This window comes from Abramis brama (genome assembly GCF_963993115.1).
Source record: "Abramis brama genome assembly, chromosome: 6".
Taxonomy (NCBI): domain Eukaryota; kingdom Metazoa; phylum Chordata; class Actinopteri; order Cypriniformes; family Leuciscidae; genus Abramis; species Abramis brama.
Window position 1 is genome coordinate 5,773,886 of NC_139968.1, and position 12,736 is coordinate 5,786,621.

The 12,736-nt window shown below is 37.0% G+C and overlaps 2 protein-coding genes across 3 annotated transcripts in view; one reads left to right on the forward strand and one right to left on the reverse strand.

Moving 5' to 3' along the window:
* Nucleotides 1–5,520, forward strand: part of wwtr1 (WW domain containing transcription regulator 1) — a 49,700-nt gene extending 44,180 nt beyond the window's left edge. The window contains exons 4-6 of one of the 2 annotated variants that reach the window (XM_084116674.1): nucleotides 1,405–1,529; nucleotides 1,616–1,728; nucleotides 2,693–5,520. In XM_084116674.1, the coding sequence (XP_083972800.1) occupies nucleotides 1,405–1,529; nucleotides 1,616–1,728; nucleotides 2,693–2,877 (423 nt within the window). In that variant the 3' untranslated portion in view covers nucleotides 2,878–5,520. The remainder of the gene's footprint in view (nucleotides 1–1,404; nucleotides 1,530–1,615; nucleotides 1,729–2,692) is intronic. The other variant, XM_084116675.1, reaches the window with a different exon arrangement.
* Nucleotides 5,521–9,150: 3,630 nt separating this feature from the next.
* Nucleotides 9,151–11,930, reverse strand: tm4sf4 (transmembrane 4 L six family member 4). Its single transcript, XM_084116071.1, has 5 exons — nucleotides 11,675–11,930; nucleotides 11,282–11,371; nucleotides 10,668–10,810; nucleotides 10,404–10,587; nucleotides 9,151–9,642 (listed from the first exon to the last, which is right to left on the reverse strand). Exons 1-5 carry the CDS (start codon nucleotides 11,846–11,848, stop codon nucleotides 9,637–9,639), a joined length of 597 nt encoding a protein of 198 aa, XP_083972197.1. The 5' UTR covers nucleotides 11,849–11,930; the 3' UTR covers nucleotides 9,151–9,636.
* Between the last annotated feature and the right edge of the window lie 806 nt (nucleotides 11,931–12,736).

Here is a 12,736-nt window from a genome sequence, read left to right on the forward strand (position 1 = left end):
TGTTTTTTCCAAAAGGGTGAAATGGGGGTTGAAATATGACTCTCAGACTAAACACCAGGGTCAGCTTAGAGAGATGTGAACTTTGACGCCCCCTAGTGGTGCACGCGCTCGGGCCGCATCATAACTCAAGCTCAGGTTTATAGGAATGATTGAAACGAGCACGAGTAAAGCAGCAGACAGACCTCACACAGCATGTGTTTACATTCAACAGTCCTGGCTCTATCCACTCAGTTTCTGATCATGGACATGCTTTCTGTGTGAGAACACAGGCAGTTTGCATGTTTGTGGACTCGTCGGGCACTGGTTTCTGGTCCTGGATGTGTTCCACGGCTCCGCTGGACTGGATTCCTGCAGCTGTTTTTGCAAAAGCACTCCACCCTGAATCTCTATATATAAACAGCCTGAGCTCTGACCAGTGCACTTAAACGCTTCACTGTGAAGATTATCGTTTTATGAAAGCATTTACACTAATTCCTCAGATAAAACTCATTGTTTAAACTGTAAAAAAGGATTTAAACAATTTAAAGCTCAAATAATCCAGTCACCTTATGGGTTTACCTGTTATGTTGTCATGGCAATAAAGTAAATTTGGATAATTCATGGTAAAGTCATGATAACATGTTGCTTACATCTTGTGTTTTGGCTATTGGCACGGCAACTGTATGAAGCTTTTGCTTAGTTTTTTACAATAAAGAATTATGCATGCAAAAATAAGTAACATAAAAAGCACAAACTACTGTTAAGTATTACTAACAAATGTATAATATATATATATATATATATATATATATATATAGATGTGTATGTATGCATCTATGTATATATGTGTATATGTGTGTGTGTGTGTGTATATATATATATATTTCTAATATTAATTTGTAATACTTTTTATTTCAGTTTTATGTTTAGTGCTTTTGGTATTTCAACAAACAAAAATTGTAAATGTTGCCTTGGCTAAACTAAACGAGTAGTTTGAGCGCAAGTGAGTTTGTGTGTGTATATAAAATTTATAGTAGGATGTATTGATACACTGTCTATTGTATTTAATATTGTCATATTCATATTTTCATATGAATAGGAAAATATTAAAGACTTAATTGCTCCACAATATACAGTAGCTACTACCAATATACACATAAATGTTTTTAACAACTGTGATTTTATGTAGATTTAACTAGTTGTTGTTGGATGTATTATATAATGAATTACATTCAACCTTTCTATGTTCCTGAGACTCACACCAGCATTAATAACTGGAAATACAAGGTATATTTAGTTAATTATAATACAAGCAGTAAAGCAGTTTTATGAGCACAGATTGTAAATGTTAGCTCTTCCTCTCAGTGTTTGAGTTCCTCATGTTAGTGTTTGTCAGGGTTACAGTGTGTGTGTGTGTTTCTCCAGGAGGTGGCGCTCCGACAGCTGCCCATGGACTCTGATAACATGGCCCCCGTGGCTCCAGCCATCAGCTCTCCGGTCATGACACAGGCCAGCATGCCCACCAACAGCTCGGACCCCTTCCTCAACAGGCAGGTGTCCTCCTCACCCTCTCCTGTGGAGATGAGCTTCTCCTGTGTGACGCTGTGTTAAAGAGTGTGTGTGTGTGTGTGTGCAGTGGGCCGTATCACTCCCGAGAGCAGAGCACGGACAGTGGACTCGGACTGGGATGCTACAGTATTCCCACCACTCCTGAGGACTTCCTGAACAACATGGAGGAGATGGACACAGGTGACGCATTTCGCACTGCGCTGTGACATTATTTTCATGACAGCTGAGCAAATCTTCATCTCATTTTCATTACTACTTCATTACTACATTTTGTATTTCTCATTGTTTGTATTTATCATCTCATACTTCAGAGTACTTATTACGGAAATGATATACTTCAGAAGAATATACCTAAGTGTGAACTGGATGTAATGTAATTCTAAAAACTTAATTGAATGATATTTGCATGATTTTAAATGAAAAATAGTCAAATAAAACGTAAAAAAATAAGACTACTTAAGTAGAACTTTATATGTAATTTCATAATTCATAAACTTCATTGTAGTGTACTGCCGAACGTACTGCTTAATTACACATCTGTAATAATGAAGTTACAATATATATATATACTGTATATGTAGGGAAATTGCAATATATTGGTATATACAAAAACAGTTATATATTTATTTAGTTAGTTATATATTATATTTATATATTTATTGGTAAATTGCAACTTCATTATTACAAATGTGTAATTAATCTACCCAATATATATTTACACTGCCGTTCAAAAGTTTGGGATCTGTAAGATTTTTAATGTTTTTAAAAGAAGTCTCTTCTGCTCACCAAAGCTGCATTTATTTGATTTAAAAAATTATATTGTTAAATATTATGACAATGTAAATCAGCTGTTTTCTATGTGAGTACATAGTAAAGTGTAATGTATTCCTGTGATCAAAGCTGAATATTCAGCATCATTACTCCAGTCTTCAGTGTCACATGATCCTTCAGAAATCATTCTAATATGATGATTTGATGCTCAAGTCATCAAATTGTTGTCATCAAATCAACATTCATTATTATTATCAGTGTTGTACAGTTCAGTGGGTGAGCAGGATTGTTTTCAGCATTGTTAGCTAGTCTTCTGCTTGTGTAAAGGTGTGAATGTGCATTGCTCACTGAGCTCCTGTCTTGCGGTGTGCAGGTGAGAACATGAACGTGCCGGTCAGTATGAGCGTTCCCCAGCAGAGTCGCTTCCCAGATTTCCTGGACTCCATGCCCGGCACCAACGTGGACCTGGGCACCCTGGAGGGGGCCGACCTCATGCCCATCCTCAACGACGTGGAGTCGGTCCTGAACAAGAGCGAGCCCTACCTCACCTGGCTCTAGGCCCACACGCCACACTAAAGACTGTTTTACACAAATATAGATATTATATTATATATTCAATCAGCCTCTTCCTCTAGTTTCACTTTTTAGGTGTCAGAAATCACCACGAGTCTAAGAACAATACCAAAGTGTTTAGCCTGTGAACAAATGAGCAAGCATGTGTCAATCAAAGCATTAGAGGAAGACAAACGTGTTTGTGTTGTAACTGATGTTGGGTAGATATGATTATGACTGTGTTTGTGTTCAGAAGGATCACACTGAGAGCGGAAACGCATTAATGGTGTCGTGTAAGTGAGTCGGGCTCTCGGATCATGTTTAACAGGCGCGGTGTGTTTGTACATTTAACACACACAGAGAGAGAGTCTGGGTGAATCTCACGAAAAGAAATGCTTGCAGTCTTATTTCCACCATTGGGGAAATAAATTAGGTATGTTTCATTGCAAATGTGAGTTTATAGCTCACAATTCAGACTTTTTTCTCTGAAATTCTGCATCAGGTCAGGTTACACGACACCGTTTTCAACTAAAAACGAATTTTATTCATTTTGCCCGTTCATTTAGACGAATGAAAACAGATTTCAAAGTGCAAGTCTTTGAAAACGATACCATTATCGTCTCCATTTAAACTACAGAAACGTGAATTTGTGAAAATGCTGACATGTCATGCGCATGTGTATCACGTGTTCAGCCTATAGACAGTTTCTTTGCGAAGTGACGTCGCCACCTACTGGCCTGGCATGAATAATACAGCGTTTTTAGTCGTTTTCACGGATCGTTTTGACAACGTTGTCGTCTGTACCGAAAAACGCAAAAGAAAAATCTTACATTTTTAGTACATCATTGTGTAAACGGACCCCAAAAAAAACCTGAACTGCGGAAATGAGAATTTCGAGATATAAACTTGCACTTCATTGCAACTGCAAGATATAAACTCGCAATTCTGAGATAAAAAGAATCGTGATATAAACTCTTACATTTTGTCTATTTTTATTCTGTAGCAGAAATAACTTCCAGAAGAGCATGTCTAGATCAATAATAAGAAATAAGAAGTAAACGCTTAAAGAAAATTAAGCCAATTTTCAGGGCCGTCTAATGATAATTAAGCGTGTTTCCCCCAAACACTAATCAGAAGAATCATCAGTGAGAATGAGACTTACAATCAAACTCGAGATTCAGATGTGTTACAGTAATGCAGATGTGCAGTGTAAACACTGGGAACATGCAAATGCCACCTTAAGAAGCTCTTTCTCTCTTATTTAAACCATAAAACTAGTTTTATTGGAATAAATTAACGTATTTAGGTTGATTGAGTGATACTATTTTTGGCTTGTATAAAACCAGCTTCAAAAATCATAACGGTCCTCACGTTTTCATGAGATTCACCCTGCTTTAATAATTCACATTTTGCCAAATCAGCAGCAGTGTGCCTGTCAAAGCTTTACATCGTGAAATTATATCCAACGAGTAACTATTTCAGACGTGTTTTACTTTTATTCCAGTTTAGCTATTGTGTGAAGCTCACGAAGCTCATGTAGAGAAGCGTTTCATATCATATATGTTTTATCGTACTGCTACAGTATTCCTATTTTCTACTCTGTGCTCTTGACATCTGGTGCATTTAATTAGTTTGCAGTTTAGTATTTATCAAGAGCTACTGTATGAACTTCTTTTTAAATAGTTTATAGATTTTTTTTTTTTTTTCAGGAATTTTTAATTTCAAAGCACTACAAATACGCCAAGGATTCAGCAATACTAGTCTAGTCCCGCAATATTTTCAGGGAATATCGCGCATTAAGTATTTTCGGATCATTTTGCCTTCATTCGAATGATCGTTGTGGCCGACACATGTTTTTTTTATTGATTTTATTACCCTGGCTGAAATCCAGTTCAATATATAAACATATAAATATGTTTTTTTTTTTTTTTTCTACACAGGTCTAATTTTTGTATTGCATGTTTGATCTGTTTGATATTCATAGCATCGGGGGTGTGTAGACCCACCTCACCATGACTTCTTTATTGTGTATGGTTACTTTATAGACGGGTTATGAATTGAGAAGTGTGTTGGATTTGTGGATCGTGCAGATGTTTGGGCGGAGGGCTGGTTTTTAGTAACTGTAGGTCAAACTGAGCTCATGACGTCCTTTATAAGGACCGAACGGTTAAGTCCCGGGTCCGAAAGAGCCGATACGAGCTGTTCTCGAACCCGAGTGACCTTGAGAATCATTCAGAGGTTGGTTTCTTCAGTTTTGGACAACTAAGGATGAGATCTGCTGGTCTTGAGTGGCCAGAGGGACCTTTTAAAGATTTAACTACTTTCTATGATATAAACTGCTTTTCCGAAACCTGAATCATGCGATCTCCCACAGAGTTGGAAAGTTGTGGGTGGGAACCGAACAGTTTTTTCGTTGTGTTATGGGTTGAAGTGTAATGTGTACCGGCTGATCCAGAGTCGTGTAGCGCTCCACACTTCAGCATGCATTGGGTTTTGTAAGAACGTTGCTGGAAAGCTCAGAAAAAAAACAGTGTACCACAGAAATATGATAGCGGTGTACTGTACGTGAGAAATGTGGTTGTAACCTCTAAGAAATCTCTAAAATTGTCAGTAAAATCAAAAAGGAAAGAATAAAATTGTTTATTAGCATGGATGTATAGCTGTGTTTCTTTATGAATCAGTTCTTTGACTTTGACTTTACGAGCCAGAGTGGTAAAAAACCTTTGGATAAACAATTAATTTTCCATTTTCAGTGACATTTGTCTCTTGTGAAAAAGAAGTGCTCTTAAATGTATTGAATGTGCCATATGCTGTACTTAAAATCTTGAAAAGTGTTTTAAAAAACTACTTGCAGATAATGTAAAATTAACTAAATAAAAGGCCACTTAAGTGCACTTAAAGAGACACACTTTCGTGATTTAACACTTAAGTGCACTTAATAGTCAAATTAAGTTTACTTTAACATGCATTTTAAATACTTTTAAAGCATTTTTAATAATCTTGTGTTGTGCTTTAAAGAAGTACAATAATTTTGATGTGTTGACTAACATACTGAAGCATATGTAAACTATTTGATTAGATTTTTAACTGTAGTCAAGTCACCTTTATTTATATATACAGTTATATTTACAATACAGAGTGTTTCAAAGCAGCTTTACAGAGATAACAGGAAAATAATGCAACAAAGAAAATAGCGTCACAGTCCAGCTTAAGTAAGTTCAGTGATGGTTCATTTCTGTTGTAAAAAAGTTATTAACTTAGTTCAGTTATATTTATATATATATATATATAGCCGCCCTGGGGAAAACCGTGATGTCATCGTCCAGCTCAGTTCAGTTCTCATATAATGGTGTCAATGCAGGAGATCAATAATATTGTTGAATATTAAATTAAATGTCCTCAACTAAGCAAGCCAAAAGCCAAGGCAACAGTGGCAGGAACCAAAACCCCATCAGTGACAGAATGGAGAAATAAACCTTGAGAGAACCCAGACTCAGTCGCTCAGTTCTCCTCTGGTCAACGAGTGAACAGTGTATGATTATGATCCAGGCAGCATTACAGGGCAGAAGTCAGATTGCATCAGAACATTCAGAATATTATCCTGTTCATCTGGTTGAAGATCGGAGTCATCACTTGCGTATGGAGACGGGTTTATTGAGGATCAGTGCCGATCTGTAGTGTGTTCTTGGAATATTTTAAATGTACTAAATTGCAACTTTGTCATTACAAATGTGTAATTACAAATATACTTAAATACAAGTATATTTAAACATGTATATACCCTATACTTAAATAAGGTTCCATTTGTTAATAAAAGTTCATTACATTAGTTAACGAACTAAGAATGAAGAATACTTCCAAGGTATATATTAATATTAGTTCATGTTAATTTCAACATTTACTAAGACATTAATAAAATTAAAAGTTGTATGTATTATTTAATGGCACTGAGATAACATGAACTAACAATGAACAGTTGTGTTTTTTTTTATTATAATGGATAATGTACATTCAGCCGGTTGTTATCTCAGAATAAACCCTGACAGGGTGATGAGGACCCCAAAGCCTTGCATCAGCCTGAATTGGTTTATTCTGAGATAACAAACGGCTGGATGTACATTCTCCCGCTTATTACACGGCTACTTGCCACGTAAGTAAATAATTAGACACACAATATTGATCTGAGTCTAATTATTGTAGCTCTTTAAACACAAAGCTTCCGCGGAGAGAGCAGTTGCTAACAATCGACAAGTTCAAACTAGACGGACATCTAAGAGATAGTCATACCACTTATCACACGGCATTTCGCCACAGAAATAATTATTGATTTCAGATTTACAGTTTTTTACCGATGGATAACACAACGCTGGATGACGCGATTGACCAATCAGAATCAAGTGTTCCACAGAGCATTTAAATTCCTGGCATGAAATTTGAAGCCCATTGTCAGACACGACCCCGCATGGACAGCCAAATCTTGCAAACACTGTCATCAACTTCAAGATGACTTTTTGTTGGGTTGCTGATGAGATGCTGGGCCACCATACGGACGCATGGGCTCGCTCTCTACACTTTGTCAAACCCTGGTGTCTATCGTGTATTGGGTTCAGGATATCTGTTCTCAGCACATCTGGAATCACCATACGGCTGCCTCTGATGACGATCCCATTGCATTCAGATAATTCAGCTTTCATGGGAAAATACTCTCTGATTGCTGCTGGGACATGGCCTATGTACTCTGGCCACCCTGACTTTATGTACTGCAACACCAATTGTAGGTTACAGTCGTCTGCTGTCTTTATGGCCTCAAGCCTATGTGGGGTTGCAGGCAGGGGCGTCTACAAAGGCTGCTATATTGCACTCTACGTCTGAGTGAGTGTCAGTCTCTGTTTCCAGGCACTATCGTGGACTCTGTGAGAGTGTGTCGGCCACTGTTAAGGTCTTCCCTGGTGCATATTCCAGTAGCACCTCACTGCAGTACACGAGATCCAGGGGGCGGAGTTGGATCCAGATTTAAGGGGTGGAGATTGGTAGGTTTAGGGGTGGGTTTAGGGATCAGGGGGTGGAGATGGGTAGGTTTAGGGGTGGGTTTAGGGATTAGGGGGTGGAGATTGGTAGGTTTAGGGGTGGGTTTAGGGATCAGGGGGTGGAGATGGGTAGGTTTAGGGATCAGGGGGTGGAGATGGGTAGGTTTAGGGGTGGGTTTAGGGATTAGGGGGTGGAGATTGGTAGGTTTAGGGGTGGGTTTAGGGATCAGGATCTTTATGCAGCTTTTTACAGCGGATGCATTGAGAACACGGTTTTGAAGAAGGTCTTTAAAGACTAATGTTGTAGTCCCTCAGATGTCCAGCAGGGGTCTCAGCATCACCTCAACATCTGGAGCAGTCAGAGCTTTCTGTCCAGAGTCAAATCAGTGAAATACAAATAATTATGATCATTATATAAACTTAAAAACATTATTATGTTCTTTTATAGGCCAATTACTATTTAAATGTACATAAACTACTGATCTGTTAATAATTAGCTAAACACTTTTTTACTAATGCCTTATTAAAGTACTTTTATTTTTACGTTTGTGTTAGTTTTACTGTGCAACTGCTACAGCACTACTACTGTACACGTGCTTCACGGGGAATTACTTTGTAGCCTAAAGCTGCTTGTAATTACGCAATGTTGTTGTTGTCATACTAAACATATTAAACACATAAAGTGATATTTGCTGGTCTGGCTATTTGACGAGAAACAAATCATTTATCATGCAACTATAATACTTTTTGTTTGCCACAAAAGCCGGATAAAGTGTGAATGGGTAATCTGTCAGTAATAAAGGATCAGCCAACATGCATCATGGGACATATAGTTAATCATTCCTGTGTGAAGAGCTGTTGCCTATAAACCCATCATAAAATAACATTCCCCTCATAAACACACTGATAACACATCATCGGAACAACAAACATTTACTTTCTCTCGATAACTTGGACAGGCCTATGAGAATAGCCTATACGTAAGAGCTCTTATCAGAAACGTGTCAGTACAGTTTCTGCTTGCGCTTGTTATTGCATGTTTAGATATGAAAATTACGCAAATCATCTCCAACAGGCCAGCTGTTGTTTGTGAAGTAACCCGAAATCTCCAGAGTCTGTCACGGTGCTTCCCAGATCCTCTCGCTGTCTGTCCTTCTGCTTCCTGTTTTCTCAAGCGAGAAGTCAAAAAAAAGATTTATTTTTTTGCTGAGTGATATGGAAAAATGCAAAGGACAGCAAAGAGGTTTTTTTTAAATTCAAGAGTTTATTAAGTGTCAAATATTCTTTTACTAATATAGCAATGGATTTCCTGAGATAAAATGAAACTGTTTTTCAATTTTTAATCAAATAATTCACATATTTGCACGCTCCCTTTCATCATTAAAAAAGACAAAATACTTGTACGAAAATAACATTCTCTTACAGTTTGAATAAATATCTTTTAATAGGAAATACACTATAGCTATTATATATACTGTATGAATATCCTATTTCATATAAATCTGTATCATACATCATACGTAGCCTATATAGGCCTATTCATATACCAATATCAAATATCTGTTGCCTTCATAAGCCATCAGCCATCGGGCGATGTTGTATACAGCAAACGGAAGAAAACACCATCCATCTGAACAGTGTAGATAAAAATTATGAGGTGAAAAATGTTGACAATGCATGATTTATGATTCGTAGATTAGTACTGAAGAATCATTTATCCAAGTCCATTCCGAGTGGTTTATTCCTGCAGATAAACACAAATAAACATGTTATAGATATGAATGCTACACGAATCCGCATACATCATGCAGTCTAACTCTCTGTCAATACAGATGTAAACTGTGGACTCACTGTAAAAAGTGTTCAGTTCACTTACTTAAAAAAATTGAGTAAACCCGTTGCCTTAAAATTAAGTAGGCTAAATAAACGTAATGCTCAATTGAAAAAAACTTAAGTTATTTGAACTTGACAATTCCACATTACTTTTTTCTTTTTTGATTAAGCAAGAAGTTTATTTACTTAATAATTTTAAGGCAACGGGTTTACTCAATTTTTTAAGTAAATAAACATAATGCTTAATTGAAAAAATTAAGTCATGTGAACTTAATTCCACATTACTTAATTTTTTCGATTAAGCATGAAGTTTATTTACTTAATAATTTTAAGGCAATGGGTTTACAAAATTTTTAAGTAAATAAACGTAATGCTTAAGTGAAAAAATTAAGTTAAGTGAACTAAATAATTCCACATTACTTAATTTTTTTTATTAAGCTTGAAGTTTATTTACTTCATTTTAAGGCAACGGGTTTACTCAATTTTCTTGAGTAAATAAACGTAATGCTTAATTGAAAAAAATGAAGTTATTTGAACTTGACAATTTCAACAAAAAAAAAAAAATTCGATTAAGCATGAAGTTTATTTCTTTAATAATTTGAAGGCACTGGGTTTCCTCAGTTGTTTGTGAGTGAAGTGAACTGATGGGTGTTGATGTGAGAGTGGCCGTACCGCGCAGCAGCCGCAGCAGTCCCCGCAGATGGTGCCGATCAGCCCGTTGATCACCTGGAAAGCGCACAGACCGATCTGGACCAGGCCGGTAATCAGCAGGATGCAGAACAGGGTCAGGTGCCACGTGACGATGTCCCCGGGGCCCGTGCACACCTCCCACATCGAGTGGTTGGACAGGTAGTTTCTGAAGGACATAAAACAGTGTTATATTACAGCTACTGGGTTATTATCTGATTTGATCGTTATTGGAAAATAAACACGTACCCGTCGCTAAATTGGTAAGCGGTGTCAGTGCTGTTTTCTGCTGTGAAGCACTTGGGTCCGTGATTAATGGCCACACATGAGATAATCACGGAGTAAGCGGCGCCGACAGCTCCGGCCGCGGCAAACAGGATCGAGCTGAACATCTGGATCAAAACACACCGATATATGATCAATAAGTTATGACAACATATGTTTTTACATTGCTTTAACTCATCAAAATAAGTTTTTCAACTTATTTGTTTTAAGTTAGATTATACAAGATTCAACTCACTCAAGTCAGTTTAATGTAATTTAAGTTGAAATGACTTAAATATCCAAGTTGATTGTACCTTAAAAATGTAAGGCAGCAACTTTTATTATTTTTTTTTACCTTAAATGTCACCATAATGTTTGGAACTGTAATTTTATTCATGTTTCTTTTTTAAAACAATAGCCGGTATGTTGCAAAAATTAAAATAAAAATGCATATTCCGAATATTTAACCCGGAAAGGCCTTTCTCAGATGGCGGGAATAATGTGGCCATTGTGTGGATGAATGGCGTGAAAATGTCATTTGTCACATGATTTCTGATCCTCAAGAGAAGAGCGTTCGAGTTAAAGAGGAGATTTCTCACCGCAAACCGTTTTCCGCAGCTCTCGTTCCCACAGCATCCACAGCAGTCGTTGTTCTTCAAGCCCAGGAAAACCAGTGCCGGGAAGATCATCTAAACAAAGACCATCCCGGTATATATTCATTAAAATGTGAGGGTTTGCCTCAAAAGTCTTTTCTACATTGAATCAAAGACCTTCAAATCAAACAAAAAAAAAAATAGTGTAACATTTAGCAAAATAAAAACACTCCCTTTAAAGAACTCACGATATCGCAAATAATCAACAGGCTTAGAGAAAATGAGCTTCATTCGTGAAACACAAACAGTTACAGAGCAAATTTAATTTATAAAACCCCCATAAACCCTTCTGCACATAAATTGACACGTTAAATGCATGAGATGTTAAACTTCTCTCACCAGCACACCGGATCCCAGAATTCCTCCCAGGTAAAAGACCTCTTCTGTGATGTCCTGGGTCTGATTGACCACTTTCCCCCCGGGGAAGAACAGGAGGATGTTGCAGAGCACACAGATGATGGCCAGAGGGATGAGCGTGATCCCCAGGCATTTGGCACAGTTTCCAGAACACATGATTCAGAGTGAAGTTTAGTCCAGGACCGGGTGTGTGTGTGACGATGGAGTCCTTTGTTCGGGTGAGGCGTCCGTGGCTGTGCTGGTGCAGGTGAGTGTGTGTGAGGATTTATAGGCACCTGTCTGTAAATGTGTAACTGTGGTGTGTCCTGCTCCTCTATCAGACCCCACACACACTATCAGCACTGAGTCACAGCAGCCTCACCTTAGCAAGCACAATGCATCAGTCACACATATGAACACACATCTTGATATGACTAAAAAATAACGTGAATTGTGTTTTTTCCTCATTTTTTCAGACAGATTTTCAGGTTTGAAATGTTACTTTGTCTGCCTGGCTCAATAGCAATTACAAATTTTACACAGTAAAAAAAAAAAAAAAAACGGTAACACTTTTATTTTACAGTGTCCTTGTTACATGTACATACCACAGTAATAACAGTAAATTATGCAAAATGACATGCAACTAACCCTCAAACAAATCCTAATTCTACCCTAACCCTATAGTAAGTACGTCGTTAATTAATATTACTCAGTACTTAAATATATAATAACAATGACACCTTAAAATACTGTGTAACCAAAAAACAGTAAAATTTCACAAACATTTCATGTGAAAAAGAAATGCACATGAAGTGTACTTCAATCTTGTAGTTAATATACAGTAGTATTAACTTGCAGATAATATATTATTAACGAAATAAAAGTGTCACGTTCATCACGGTTTCTTAACACACTTAAGTAACACTTTTAAACGTGTGCACTGCTAAAAATGCTTAGTATTTTTCCAGTCCAAATATCTAAAAATTCTTAAATCAAGAAGAATTTACTGGAGAAGTAAAATGACATAAGATATTATATATTGTTTTCTGAATTGCAAAAAAAAAA

What these genes read in the sequence shown, in the direction of transcription:
- tm4sf4 (XM_084116071.1), bottom strand. Translation starts at nt 11,848, where the DNA reads ATGTGTTCTGGAAACTGTGCCAAATGCCTGGGGATCACGCTCATCCCT. An exon ending in TTCTGGGATCCGGTGTGCTG is followed by an intron (nt 11,372 to 11,674) that starts GTGAGAGAAGTT and finishes GTCTTTGTTTAG; the next exon opens with ATGATCTTCCCGGCACTGGT. An exon ending in GCTTACCAATTTAGCGACGG is followed by an intron (nt 10,588 to 10,667) that starts GTACGTGTTTAT and finishes TATGTCCTTCAG; the next exon opens with AAACTACCTGTCCAACCACT.